The sequence below is a fragment of the Drosophila sulfurigaster genome, chromosome 3, assembly GCF_023558435.1.
Source record: "Drosophila sulfurigaster albostrigata strain 15112-1811.04 chromosome 3, ASM2355843v2, whole genome shotgun sequence".
Classification (NCBI taxonomy): domain Eukaryota; kingdom Metazoa; phylum Arthropoda; class Insecta; order Diptera; family Drosophilidae; genus Drosophila; species Drosophila sulfurigaster.
The window spans coordinates 412,928-427,692 of NC_084883.1; the positions used below are offsets into that span (position 1 = coordinate 412,928).

General features: G+C 35.5%; 2 protein-coding genes and 1 long non-coding RNA gene across 8 annotated transcripts; 2 read left to right on the top strand and 1 right to left on the bottom strand.

Moving 5' to 3' along the window:
* The first annotated feature begins 619 nt into the window (after nucleotides 1-619).
* Nucleotides 620-10,766, top strand: LOC133841421 (solute carrier family 12 member 6). Of its 6 annotated transcripts, none has more exons than XM_062273871.1 (22): nucleotides 620-772; nucleotides 1,811-1,942; nucleotides 4,188-4,379; nucleotides 4,442-4,575; nucleotides 4,642-4,724; nucleotides 4,780-4,882; nucleotides 5,066-5,171; nucleotides 5,234-5,363; nucleotides 5,428-5,546; nucleotides 5,610-5,828; nucleotides 5,886-6,042; nucleotides 6,155-6,414; nucleotides 6,496-6,748; nucleotides 7,071-7,433; nucleotides 7,514-7,700; nucleotides 7,777-7,992; nucleotides 8,057-8,164; nucleotides 8,434-8,487; nucleotides 9,570-9,659; nucleotides 9,982-10,115; nucleotides 10,298-10,437; nucleotides 10,511-10,766. In XM_062273871.1, exons 2-22 carry the CDS (start codon nucleotides 1,831-1,833, stop codon nucleotides 10,600-10,602), a joined length of 3,252 nt encoding a protein of 1,083 aa, XP_062129855.1. In that variant the 5' UTR covers nucleotides 620-772; nucleotides 1,811-1,830; the 3' UTR covers nucleotides 10,603-10,766. The 6 variants fall into 6 exon arrangements, with proteins under 6 accessions (XP_062129855.1, XP_062129857.1, XP_062129859.1 ...); XM_062273872.1 differs by lacking the exons at nucleotides 620-772; nucleotides 1,811-1,942 and adding exons at nucleotides 2,587-2,817; nucleotides 3,264-3,427; XM_062273873.1 differs by lacking the exon at nucleotides 8,434-8,487.
* LOC133841423 (uncharacterized) lies at nucleotides 5,699-6,236 on the bottom strand. Its single transcript, XR_009894305.1, has 2 exons — nucleotides 6,116-6,236; nucleotides 5,699-6,060 (listed from the first exon to the last, which is right to left on the bottom strand). It is a non-coding gene; the product is annotated as an uncharacterized LOC133841423 (long non-coding RNA).
* Nucleotides 10,767-12,486: 1,720 nt separating the features above from the next.
* LOC133845462 (nucleosome assembly protein 1-like 1-B) lies at nucleotides 12,487-14,673 on the top strand. The gene is given in 8 exon segments (XM_062279928.1): nucleotides 12,487-12,629; nucleotides 13,168-13,277; nucleotides 13,337-13,802; nucleotides 13,875-14,015; nucleotides 14,075-14,095; nucleotides 14,097-14,264; nucleotides 14,335-14,520; nucleotides 14,522-14,673. Coding segments are annotated over 7 exon segments (1,107 nt in total). The 5' UTR covers nucleotides 12,487-12,629; nucleotides 13,168-13,191; the 3' UTR covers nucleotides 14,561-14,673.
* Nucleotides 14,674-14,765: the final 92 nt, after the last annotated feature.

Sequence of the window (14,765 nt, forward strand, 5' to 3'; positions counted from 1 at the left end):
ATATACTTTGCACGCTTAGAGATCACATGTACTCTAGCACACACGCTTACAAATTTGTATATACATACATATGTATGTATGTATGACATGCAATATCCATATGCTAATACAATCAATAGTCGAAGTGCATGATATCGATATTATTTTTATGATATACGCGACGTTTACATACAGGTGTTAACTTTTTTGTCTGTTTTATGAGCAGATAATAATAATTAATTACATACATACACTTAAAAATGTATCTATATACATACATATATATAAAGATAGGTACATGTTTCCGATAGAAAGCATTATAAATACAAACAAACATATATGTATTCACTTTCATTCATAATGAAACAAACACAATTTGTAAGCATGTGAGTATGACATTTATTATTATGTATATGTACATATGTATGTACCTACATACATATATATATTTATATGTGTACATATATAATGGTTTTGGTTTTCTAAAGTACAATCGGTATCCATCGAGTGGTGTCCTAAATGCTCGACTTCTGTTTTTCAGTTACTTTTTTCATTAATACAACAGTATTTCCGCCAACTCGCGACTCCAAATTATATACAGTAGAAAATTGTTTTCTGTTACTCATGCGCCTTCAATATGATAGTTTAATTTTATTCGTACAATTGAAAAGTTCGCATAATATTAGAAAAATAAATGTGCACTAAGCTGCAGTATTTTACAACATAACAAAATAAGGAAGTTCACAACAATTTTCCGGTTATTGTTCACTTTGGAGAAAAGGCGCTTGCTCAAGTAAATATCATTTTAATGCATATGCATAGACAGACGCATCTGTATGTATGTGTGCATATTTGAATATGTGTACGTTCCTCTGCGTATACATTGGTGTGTAAGTGGTTGGAAATACACGCACGTGTGTGCGTGTACTTACAAACACACACACACATATATGTATATTTATGTATGTACGTATATACATATATGCAGCTTTGTTGGCAGAACGGGTACTTTTGATTAATTCACTTTTAAGTGTTGATGTCGATGTGTGCATACATATGTACATATCGATGCGTGAATGTACCTCTATTTGCCTGGACAAGTGCACATATGTATGTACGTATATACATACATGGGCTTTGGTGTAAATGTTCCACTTGATTTGCGATAAGTTCATGCATTAAGTAATATCTAATTCAGTATTACCAAAGTGTTTATTTTTATCAATTACAAATTTTTAATTCTGTTTCTTGCATATGATATATGTATGTAAGTACTATAGGTATATATTTTCATGACTTTTTTATAGTAATATCAGCACTCTTATAATGTAGTTACTTATTCATATGTACATACTTATATACATATGTACGTGCTCAAAAAGATAAAGATAGTGTAGTCGATCAGAAGGTGTCAATTTTACACAGAAACACCGACTTATACATACAGATGTACGTGCATATACATATGTATGGGTAGATGCTCACACATATATATGTACGTGTGTGTGAGTACCAATTGATCATACATACATATGTATGTCATTAGGGGTGTTGGGCAAAGTGTTGTTGCTTATGTTCGTCGAATGTGAAAAACAGTAATAAGGATATTCACAATTTCAATCTACGGACAAGTTAGCAAGATAGGAGTCTGTTTGTTAGTTCTTATGCTTATCGTTTTGTGAAAGCAGACTTGTGCGTGCATACCTATGTATGCACATACATATAAATGTCTGTACATATATGTAGAAGTACACATTTATGTAAAAACAATTTAATATTTAAGAGCGATTAAATAATACAATATATTATAAGTTTCAAGTCTTTGTTTCAGAGTGCTGCAAAGCTACAACTATGCCGGATAGATTTCAAGTTACAAAAACAGACGAAGAGACTGTATTGGATTATCTGCAGGATGAATCGGCGAGTGGAAAACTTTTAGGCGATACACAAGATGATTTACAAGGTAGTTTATGAGTTACTAATGTCCTGTGAATAGAATAATGCTGTGCCCTATAAACTGATTGCTGGGTTTGCTTGATTCACTCAAGCAGTGCGTCTTAAAAGCAGCTCGCTCTTTCACTTGTTATTCACACATTATTCAGACCTGTAATACTTGTGTGATTGTATGTAATAAATACTGACAACATCAATGCATTAGTATGCTAATAGGTTAAGATTTGTATCTGCTGTATATGTGTGGGCTACACAAATATACATTTACAGTATGTACATATGTGAGTATGCATGTGCGTATATTATACATATACGTCCCAGATGTCCCGCTGACACATTTACCGCAACCTGCACATTAAAGCTCACTTCAACGAGCTTTGAGAGCAGCAGCTCACCAAATGTGTGCGGGCTTTTTCTGACTCTCAACACCCATCTGATGCTGTGTAAAGAGGTGTGCAAAGCAATGTGAGCGCGAGTGGGAGTGGGAGGGAGGAGGACAACAAGGATTTGCAAACGTTGGCATCTGCAATTGGCTTTCTCTCTCTCTCTCTGTTGCTCTCGGGGTGAAATTGTGTGTAGACAGAAGCTTTCGTTTTCATCTCAAGTTTAATGCTCAGAGTCCTGGGCAACATAATTTTTATTCGGTAGCATACAAACCAGTTTTCTTAAGTTTTTCTATTCTATTCAATTCGCACAAAAATATCACAATTTTTAGCGTCCTCGCTGCATTCAAAAAATTCTAAAAAATCAATTCAATTCAAACGACAAAACGATGTGCAAAGTTACATAAAATTCAGATTCATATCCAACAATTCAACACTCACTGCAGAATCCCTACTGGCAAAATTGTAAAGGATTTAATAATAATTCTCAACCTAAATCAAAGTGCGTTCAATTTTCAAGACCAATATCAAAATCGCTTTTCAATTTGAAGTGTTCGTCGAGTTTGTTGAAACTTAATTTTTGTATTTCCCAATAGTTTATATGCTTAATAATCTTGGTGGGCTTAAAATTCTTGACCTAGATTTTATTTGCAAGCTTCATATTTGCGAGGTAGCTGGCCCAATTCTCTTGTCTGCCATTAAAGTGAAACAGGGAATTGCTGAATACTGACAAAAAAAGAAAGAGTAGCTTTAATTGTTTTGCAAATTTTATTTCATTAACTTTAAGAAGTTTTTTCATATTTTGTATAGCCAAAAAAGGAAATTAAAAATGAAAGTCTCTTCAAGGGAAAATCGAATTTTATAGCTGGTCGCCAATTGAAATTGCTTTGCATTACATAATAATAATAATTTATATGTTGTCTGTATAACGCCCAAAACAAAAAAAAGTGTTGGCTATATTGAATTGATTTATCGCGATCTGGGCGCAGAGTGTAGTGTAATTTTTTTACACTAATCCGGTAACATGCAATGTAATAATGAAAAGGATGACACCGACGACATGAACATAATGCCTTCTGAACACAATGGAACTTCCGACACCAAGCTTGCAGGTATGAATATGAGCCCGATAGCTGCAACTGGGAGTGGTTATTATGTTATGTTAACACCTATTACATGAAGATTTTCCTTGTCTGCAAATGTTCAATAATTTTCAGTAGTTTTTACTTACGTGCTTATGTTAAATAGTAACCGTTAATAGACTTATTAACCATTGTGAAGGTCAGGAAAGCAGTTTATGCCCGATACACTGCTTTATAAGTTATAGGTGCGAGTACAAGCAGTGCAATCACGTATAACTTACGTAATTATAATTTAACTTACACGTATAAGATCACCTAAAAAGTATTTTAAAGGAAAGCAGTGCAATGGCATAATTTCCCTTATGCGATCAGAAAATGTTTGATTTTATTATTTCATATGTAATCAAAAAAACGATATCATTTTAATAGCTGTTTGTAGTAATAAGATTTTTGTAACAAGAAACTGTTTAATGAAATATATGTTTAAGTTATATTATATATTTTTGTACAAGAAGAGTGTGATTAGATATAAAGAACGATAGCGGTAACGATCATTTTCCATACAGCTTATCAAGCAGTTCAAATGTATAAGTAAATGCTCCAAATATACTTATACTTGTGCGTAGATACGATCGTGCTGTAAAGACTATGCTTATAATAATAATGTTAATATGTTACAACAACTATTATAAATAATACGTGAATGCAAAAATCGCATAATTTTACGCATAAATTTACAACGATTCATTATTTTGAAATTCTTCCTTTTATAATTTTACGGGAGTAACAGATTCACGCGATGTGCACAGTGCGGAGGAGAATCAGAAATCAACAATCGACCCCAACTTGTACCTATACGACGATGATCTGGAGACGCGGCCTCACATCTCAACATTCATTTCATCAATTGCCAATTATGAAAACACGATACCAGCTGCCACCGATCCTGATGCCAAGCCAGCGCCGCCATCAGCTCGCATGGGTGAATATCTCCCCCTCTATAGAACGCAAACACTTTTATAAATTGAAATTTACCGTGATTAGGAACGTTAATTGGCGTATTCTTGCCGTGCATTCAGAACATCTTTGGTGTAATCTTGTTCATTCGATTAACATGGGTTGTTGGAACCGCTGGCGCGGTTTGTGGCTTCTTGATTGTGTTGACCTGCTGTTGTGTGGTAAGCATAAAGAAACCTTTGATATTTTGCCAGATCTCCTTTGAATAAGTCACATTTCCTTTCTAGACTATGCTTACGGCGATATCCATGTCGGCAATTGCAACGAACGGGGTGGTTCCGGCGGGCGGCAGTTACTTTATGATATCTCGGTAACTTAACTAACTTTAGCTCACTGATCTCTTAGCTAACACTCTTCTCCTTTAGATCACTTGGTCCTGAGTTCGGCGGCGCAGTGGGGATGTTGTTTTATACGGGGACAACGCTGGCGGCGGCAATGTACATTGTCGGCGCCGTTGAAATCGTATTGGTAAGTGATTCAATATAGAGTTTAGTTAACAAAGTTATATGAGTCTTAACACAACTGCAATAAAAGTTTTGTGAGACTAAAATTTCTACAATAGTTTGAGATTTATTTAGCAGACGTTTGCTATCATGTTTTGATTAAGTTTTACTATTCATCATGTCCAATAATATTCTTTCGTTATCGTAGACTTACATGGCTCCGTGGGCATCCATATTTGGGGACTTTACCAAGGATGCAGAGGCCATGTACAATAACTTCCGCGTCTATGGCACAATTCTGCTGCTGTTCATGGGTAAGTGCCCAAATAGCGTTCCCTGGTAACATTCGATATACATTAAGTCTTTTCTTCTTTAGGTCTCATTGTATTTCTGGGCGTAAAGTTTGTGAACAAGTTTGCCACGGTTGCCTTGGCCTGTGTTATCTTCTCCATCATTGCAGTCTACGTGGGCATCTTCGACAACATACACGGCAATGAGAAGCTTTAGTACGTTGCGGAACATAATGATTTTTCGAATGAATGTTTAATGTAATTTAAACTGATATTTTAGCCTGTGCGTGCTGGGAAAGCGTGTGCTCAAGGACATCCCCATCGATAACTGCACAAAGGAGGATCCTTTGCTACACGACTTGTACTGTCCGAATAACATGTGCGAAGAATATTTCATGAGTATGTCAAACTAGTGAGTAGTCAACGACCCGACCTTACTAATGCAATCATTTTAATTTCCAGAAAACAACGTAACAAAGGTCAAGGGCATTAAGGGTCTCGCCAGCGGCGTCTTCTATGACAATATACTGCCATCATTTTTGGACAAAGGACAATTCATTGCGTATGGTCAAAAATCAGAGGATATTGACAACGGTAGTGGCCAATCGTACAATCAAATTATGGCCGACATTACGACCTCGTTCACGCTGCTCATTGGCATTTTCTTTCCCTCAGTGACAGGTAAACGATTCTCAAATCAAACACTTCACTTAGCCTAAATCATTAAACTCTGCTTAGGCATTATGGCTGGATCGAACCGTTCGGGAGATCTGGCTGATGCACAGAAGAGTATTCCAATTGGCACAATTTGCGCCATTCTCACCACAAGTACTGTCTATCTATCGAGTGTACTCTTCTTTGCCGGAACTGTGGATAATTTACTGCTGCGCGACAAGTGAGTTTGCCATACCATCTACAACATTTATATATTGCTATATTTACTAACACTTTCGGATCCATGTTCTCACATTTGTTGTTCTTACTTTAATTCCTTTGTGGCCTCACAGGTTTGGTCAGTCGATTGGAGGGAAATTGGTGGTAGCAAACATTGCGTGGCCCAATCAGTGGGTCATCTTGATTGGTTCGTTCCTTTCCACCCTGGGCGCTGGTCTGCAGAGTTTGACGGGCGCTCCCCGTCTTCTGCAAGCCATAGCCAAGGATGAAATCATACCTTTCTTGGCACCATTCGCCAAGTCTTCAAAGCGCGGCGAGCCAGTACGAGCGTTGCTATTAACGCTTGTCATTTGCCAGTGCGGCATTTTGCTCGGTAATAATGATTATTCAATAATTTATCAATTGAAATAATATTACAAATGAATTGTATCTTTTTTTTATGATCTTCACGCAGGCAACGTCGATCTGTTGGCTCCATTGCTGTCAATGTTTTTCCTGATGTGTTACGGCTTTGTGAACTTAGCGTGCGCGGTTCAAACGTTGCTGCGAACGCCGAATTGGCGACCACGCTTCAAGTTCTATCACTGGAGTCTGTCACTGATCGGCCTGACCCTGTGCATATCAGTGATGATCATGACATCGTGGTACTTTGCACTCATTGCCATCAGCATGGCAATTATCATCTATAAATACATCGAATATCGTGGGTAAGTCTTACACCAAGCAACATCAATAAAATTGTACTCAAATTAGGAGCACAATTTAGAGCCTTAATGTATCAGTGGTTGGTCACTCAATTAAGCAAAGTAAGAATCGAAATGAAAAGAAGATGGCAGCAAGTTTTGAAGAGAACAAAGTGTAATTATGATTGTCTAAGTACATTCTAAAAATTTGGCAGTAGTATGATTGATCAATAAAATTGATTAACTTTACAAAATCAAATAAGTTAAATCATGCTTTGAAAACACTTAATTTCGATTGTGAATGACTGACTGATTGAGTATTTTGCTTCTTTTTTTGCATTTCCAGTGCTGAGAAGGAATGGGGCGATGGCATCCGCGGTATGGCACTAACGGCAGCTAGATATTCACTGCAACGGCTGGAGGAAGGCCCACCACATACGAAAAATTGGCGTCCACAAATTTTGGTGCTTTCGAAACTGAATGACAACTTGGTGCCGAAGTACAGGAAAATCTTCTCGTTTGCCACGCAACTAAAGGCGGGCAAGGGTCTGACAATTTGCGTGTCTGTGATAAAAGGCGATCACACAAAAATCTCCAATAAGGCAGTCGATGCCAAGACTACGCTTCGCAAATACATGACGGACGAGAAGGTCAAGGGCTTCTGCGATGTGCTCGTTTCCCAGGAAATTGGCGAAGGACTCAGCTCAGTGTAAGCTCGAATAACATATTTTAAGCAAACTTTTGTAATTGATTGATTGATTACTTGACTTTACTTGATTAACGACACAGCATTCAGACAATTGGCCTTGGTGGCATGAAACCAAATACCGTGATCATTGGCTGGCCATATAGCTGGCGTCAGGAGGGTCGCTATAGCTGGAAGACTTTCATTCAAACTGTGCGCACTGTTGCTGCCTGCCACATGGCGCTGATTGTGCCCAAGGGAATCAACTTTTATCCCGAGTCCAATCACAAAGTGAGAGCGCAAGAACTACAACCAAAAGTGTTGCGATTAACACTTGTTTGTTATTTTTGATTTTTTGGTTTTATAGATTGGCGGCAATATTGATATTTGGTGGATTGTCCACGATGGTGGACTTCTAATGCTACTGCCATTCCTGCTAAAGCAGCATAGGACATGGCGCAATTGCAAACTTCGCATTTTCACGGTTGCTCAAATCGAAGACAATTCAATTCAAATGAAGAAAGATCTGAAGACATTCCTTTACCATCTGCGCATTGAAGCGGATGTTGAAGTCGTTGAAATGGTACGCTCCCATTACATCATTACATCAATTATTCAATCAATCAATCAATCAATCTATTTTGCAGAACAATAGCGATATTTCGGCTTACACGTATGAGAGAACTCTCATGATGGAACAGCGCAATCAAATGCTACGCGCATTAGGCTTAAACAAAAAAGAGAACTCCAACGTAGTGAGTACCCTTGCCTTATGATCATCTCATTCCATTTATATATGTAAATCAATTATACATACATCATATTACATACTCGTACATTCTATTCAGATGCTACCATTAACTGCATAGGACGATTTATGGTTTTGTCGCACTTTTATTTAATTTCATGAATTGATTGCTCCTCTTTTTAATTGTTACCTCAACGATTTGTTCTATAATAAAACTATTTCTATCTAATACTGAGATCAATTTAAAAATTTCAAACTTTGTATATTTGATCAAAGGTTCAAACTATAATGGATTATAAGGAAACACCCAGTGATAATAAATTATCTTTGGTAAAGCAAAAAAAACAATATGAAATTTCGAAATTATATCAACCTCTCAGTGTCTATAGATGTACTATATATAATATTCGAGGCATATCTGTTGATATTATCATAAGTACTATATAATACATACATCTACATACATGTGTACCGAACTATTGCTTGCCTCACACTCTCTTCATCATGGTATTTCGTGATTGTCATTATAGTCACCTCCATAAAAACATATTACTTATACTTATAGATGTGCGTACACGGGTGTCTGTGCTATACTCTAGCGTCACATTGCATGAATATGAATATCTTACAAGTCATTCAGTCATTCATATATAAGGAGTCTAGGAATCATATGCTTGATTTGTACAGTTCCGTCTGTTGCTTCAAATAAATCCGTCTCAGGTTATTGAATATATCATCGAACTTTTCTTTATATTTAAGTATGAAATTATATGTTTCCGCGGAATGGAAAAGCTAATTTTGATCTGCACTTAGCATTGCTTTTATAAAGAGAAAAAATAAAATCAATCATACCTTAGACAGATTGTATTTTACAGTCGTTGTCGCAACAGTTCCTTTTTTTAAGGTTTTTTTTTCATTATATTTATCTTTTTTGCACGAGTCTATATGTACATATGTAGGTGTTGCATGTATGATCGTATGGTTATGCATACATATGTATGTATGTATGCACAATATTTCTGTTAAAATAATAAGTAAAAGCGTGAGCTTTCTTAAGTCCATAGCTTCTCAACATACATATGTAGTTAAAGTTAAGGTGCATTAGAATATCTTCCGTAAGAACCAGCATTGTTCCTGATAATATACATAAGTAGACTACACAATATTGTTTATAAGACGCACTTGTGTTTAAAGATTTGACACCAACTCAATTACATCGATTAATTTTTTGTATTTTAAATTGCTATTGAACAAAATTGAGTAATGAAACTCCCAATCGAATCAAATTAGTTTGGTGTTTAGTCTCGGCACAAGTTGGCCCAAACGCCAAACATAAGGGGTCTAATTCATGCTGCGCACACACGAATGTATGTATGTATATGTATGTAAATACTTTACGCTAACAATTTCAGGTTCAAACAATTGTAGACCACCATTACGACGCCATTAAAACAGCGTCGAAAGTTCGGTTTGCCGATCCTACCATCGAAGATATACACCACGTATGTATACGATATAATCCTACAAATAATCATAATATACGATAAGAAACTAAATAAATATTTATTAAGCGTGTTAAACAAAAAAAAATGAACAATAAGATAACAGACAAACAAATATTATACTGACATTTTTGGCATTAAAATATTTCATGGCCTTAAACTTCAATGTCATTTCAAAGTTCTTCATCGTTAAGTTTTATTTCCAAGTATAATTTATTTTTGTTATGTTTTTAATGCGCACTGGATAAATTACAAATGCGAATTTCTGAATATCAGATAATAATAATTATATAATGAATTTTACTAATTTCATACGATGCAGGATACTCACAATGAGGAAAAACGTAATTCAATTGATTCAGATGGTCCGGAGAGCTCGGAAACACCTGATATTACATCTAATAAAGACGAGTCAACTGAGAAAGCTGACGGAAACTTGAAATCAAGTGTAAAGCCGTAAGTGCCGACTAAATGATTATTTAGCATATTATGAGATAATGTAATAAAACCATATTGCTTATCTGTTTTTTTAATCATTTACACTTTTAAAATATGATCTCATATTGTGTTTTTTCGTATTCCAGTCCAAAATTTTTAGCTTACTAATTTTGTGAAATTTCCTAATTCTTTGTTTACAGAGATGAATTCAATGTTCGTCGCATGCACACGGCAATAAAATTAAACGAAGTTATAGTGGAGAAATCACAAGATGCCCAATTGGTCATAATGAATTTACCGGGTCCTCCAAGGGAAGTGAGACCGGAACGTGAAAGCAATTGTAAGTACATCACCACGCGACAAATTAAGAATCCTTAAAGCAACTCTCACATTTTCTTGTTTTATAAATTTAGATATGGAATTCCTGGAAGTTTTGACGGAGGGTCTTGAAAAAGTATTAATGGTTCGTGGAGGAGGTCGTGAAGTAATAACAATTTACTCTTAAGAGCATTAATCGCTCAGGTTTTAAGAGTTCGCAACATTAGACAAGTTTAAGAATCAATCAAATTTTTGAATGAAGGTTATTATTAATTTGTTATATTAAATCATATGTCCAAATATTTTATTTTTACGTAAATAAAATATCAAAAATTGTAACAATAAATAAAATGGTTTTTAATTAAAATTGTCTTGGAAATATTCATATATTTATAATATTTGCAGAATGTTTTGAAACAATCACTTTTTAGCATGAGGAACGAAATTTACCGATACTAAAAAACAAGAAATGTGTTAATGCGAGTGCATTTACAAGATTAAAGGTACAGCTAGCTGGCCTTTTTCTACATTAAATCGGATCTTATTTGCAAAAGGAAAAAAATAGTTAACTCATTGGTTTATTGACGTTCTTTTAAGAACGCCAGAAGATCAATTAGGCTTGTAATTATTTTTAGAACGACTAATTTCTGACCCCACTTCAAATTTGGAAATAAAATTTTGCCGTCGGCAACAACAATTTTCGTTTTGGTGAGCGACCGATAATTCTGACACCATGAGTTATCGCCTAAGCTGCGATACTTTTAATGTAATGAAAAAGCAAGTTAAAAATACTTATATAATGAAACGGATGGCCTTAAATTTGTTGAAGTTGGGTAAAATATGTTTTTTAAAAATTAATTTATTTCATGTAATTACTTAAGCTTAAAAACGTGGCATCCCCTTTTTTGTGGGAAACAGCTGATGCCGTTCAACTGATTTTTTTTTTAAAGAAAGTTTCAAATTATTTGCAAAATAGACAAAAGGTAAATATATTTCTTTCAGGGGAACTATGCAGGATAAAATTATCCTTCTGTGAGTTCTATCCACGCAGGAAATTGGACATACGAAAGGGATTTTTTTGCGTTGTTTACTTCTGACCAAAACACAAGTCAGCAGTTTCAGCAGTAAAAATTCCGATAGTAAACGTTCCGATAGTGAAACGATGACCAAAAACTTGCGAAAACTGGAGCAACTTTAAGCGAAAATCTCGGTTTTGGTCCCAAAACGAAAACGAAAAGTGAATACTGGAGCATGCCTGATTATATTTAAATAAATTTAGTAGGTACAGGTAAGGAAACAAGTTAGTTACCAAAAAATTAAGCGGGTGTAAATGTAATGTAATAAATGACAGTCCAATTCAGTACATATTTAATAAAATAAGAATTTTGTTATACCCGCTACCCATAGGGTAGAAGGGTATTATAACTTTGTGCCGACAGGAAATGTATGTAACAGGTAGAACGAAAAATCTTCTTGATCAGCGTCAACAGCCGAGACGTTTAAAAAACTGGATATCAGAGACTATAAGAGATAGAGCTATAATTTTTTTCGACAGCATTTCTTATGTTTGCACGCAGATCAAGTTTGTTTCAAATTTTTGCCACGCCCACTTCCGCCCCGCAAATAAAAAAAAATCGAATAAAAAGCGTAATTTTAAAGCTAGAGTTGCGAATTTTAGTATATACAATAATTATTATAGTAGTTATGATTCCTGAAATACTTTCGTATAGGCAAAAACGCCTACTACTTACTAGGGGTCTTAGTTTCTTTAGCCGTCTATGGTATATTTTGAATGCGGTACTATATCGATATACCAAGTATACCATTTGGTTTAGTATTTTGCAATAGATTCGGTATATTTTGAGAAAAATACCGCAAAATATATTTCTTTTATTCAAAATGGGTAGCGGGTATCTCACAGTCGAGTACACTTGACTGTAGCTTTCTTACTTGTTAAAAATGAAAATAGATTTGATAGGTTGGCAAACCAACCTCTTATTTGATTTACAAAATATTTGATATGCTGAAAATGCAGTTCACGAACTTTGCGGCGCTATCTTTTTCCTTTTAACTTTAGTCAGAGGGTACACCCTGTGAAAGCGAATAGAAGCAGTTTCAAAATGTATAATATGTACAGGCCACCCTGTGAAACCATACCTTTTAAATCGGCAAGTTTTCGGCGTGCTTTTCATTCAAACATTTTTTCGGTCTGAGGTACGTACATAAGTCGAATATATATTAGATTCAACAATGCGTTTAATAAAAAATCGCAACAATTAGACTTACACTAAAGAACGTAATTTTATTTTATAATTTTTGTAATAATACACTCACTTAGAAGGGGATACCACATTTTGTAGAAACTAACACGTGTTTGCAAAAATGTGGTGTACAGGAATGTGCCCTTTGTGTTGTTTTTGCAATTCTTTGATATATAAATTTAAAAAAGTCGAAGTATAGATATTCGTATGTAAAAGAAAATGCTCTACCAATTTACCCAATTCAGAGATATGCAAATTGAGTCAAACCCATAAATTTGCATATATGCGCATTTAACTATCATGTATGTATGAGAATGTACATACATACATATACATAAAAACGAACATTACATGTAGAGCATGTATGTACTTATAGATGTACAAATTAATAAAGGGAGTGAGAGCAGACAAAAGAATAAAACTATTACCACATATGTGGGACTTTATTGTGCGTGTCTAATTGATTTATATGTAATTTGCATGTGTTTCAGAAGCCTGCATTTAAATTATTAACAATGGAAGCGCCTCCAGAGGGAAACATCGAAGTCGAGTCTTGCAACGAAGTCGATGATGACAAATCGAATTCCGACTGCCAATCCATGTAAATAGAATAGCGTCTTTTTATTGAGCTTTCGAATTAATTTGAAGTGTATTCAATAGGCCGGCTTACATGAATTCGGTGCTACGACGACAGTATTTGCAAGAAATGGTCAAAGCGTTGCCAGCAGCCGTTCAAAAGAGAATCACCGTTTTGAAAAATTTGCAAATGGATCATTTGAAGTTGGAGGCGGCTTTCTTTGAGGAGGTCTACAAGCTGGAGAGGCAATTCCAATTAAAGTATCAACCCATGTTTGAAAAGCGCAAGGAAATTGTTTCCGGCGCCGTCGATCCAGCTGAAGAGAAGCCAAAATGGAAGGAACCCGAGAGTCTGCCCGATGAAGTTGTTGGCGATGCCTTCAACGAGTCGTTGAAAGCAATTAAGGCAATGCCTCAGGATGCCAAGGGTATCCCAGACTTTTGGCTGACAGTTTTCAGAAATACAGCAATGTTGTCTGAAATGGTTCAGTCTCACGACGAGCCGGCTATTCGCAAGCTCACCGACATTGTAATTAAGTATGATGATGAAGTGAGTATCCATCTTCCCCTTTCGTCAGACAAAACGAATATTCTTTATTTTGTAACCATGTTAATATTGCAGCATTCTTACATTTTGGAGTTTCATTTCGAGAAAAATGAATTCTTCACGAACACTGTGCTGACAAAGCAATACTTCCTAAAATCCACTGTTGATGAGGACGATCCATTTGCTTTTGAAGGTCCAGAGATTTATAAATGCAAGGTAATGTGGTAACACTTAAAATATTTAGGAAATAACTGTATCTCATCGTTACGCTTTAGGGATGTGTCATAAACTGGGAGAAAAAAAATGAATTTGACAGTTAAAACCATCAGGAAGAAACAGAAGCATAAGGAACGTGGCGCCGTGCGCACAATTGTCAAACAGGTTCCTACAGATTCCTTCTTCAATTTCTTCAATCCACCAGAAGTTCCAACCGACAAGGAAGATATCGATGATGACTCTCAGCAGGTAAGTCCTTAATTTCGTATTAATTTCAATGAAGTTCTCTTAAGTACATTATTTCCTTTACATTCTTTAGATATTAGCTACCGATTTTGAAATCGGCCACTTTTTGCGGGCTCGAATTATTCCAAAAGCTGTGCTTTATTTCACCGGTGACATCGTCGATGATGAAGATGACGACGATGAAGAGGAATACGAGAACGAAGATGATGAATACGACGACGATGAACCTGAGGGTGGGCACAGCAAACCTTCTGGTGGCAGCAAAAAAACAGTCGCCAAACGACTGCCCTAATCAGTAGGGAAATATATAATATTTGATGTTTCAGAAAATTTGTATATAAATATACACACAACACACACGCATATTTAAAATATATTTTGGTGAATACAAATTTCAAAGATTGAAAATCAACTTGGACGTAAACTTATTCAAGGGAAAATAAAACTACATCTACTTCGAGATATTGTCACAATTGCCTAAGTTTATAAGTTAATCCTACATTT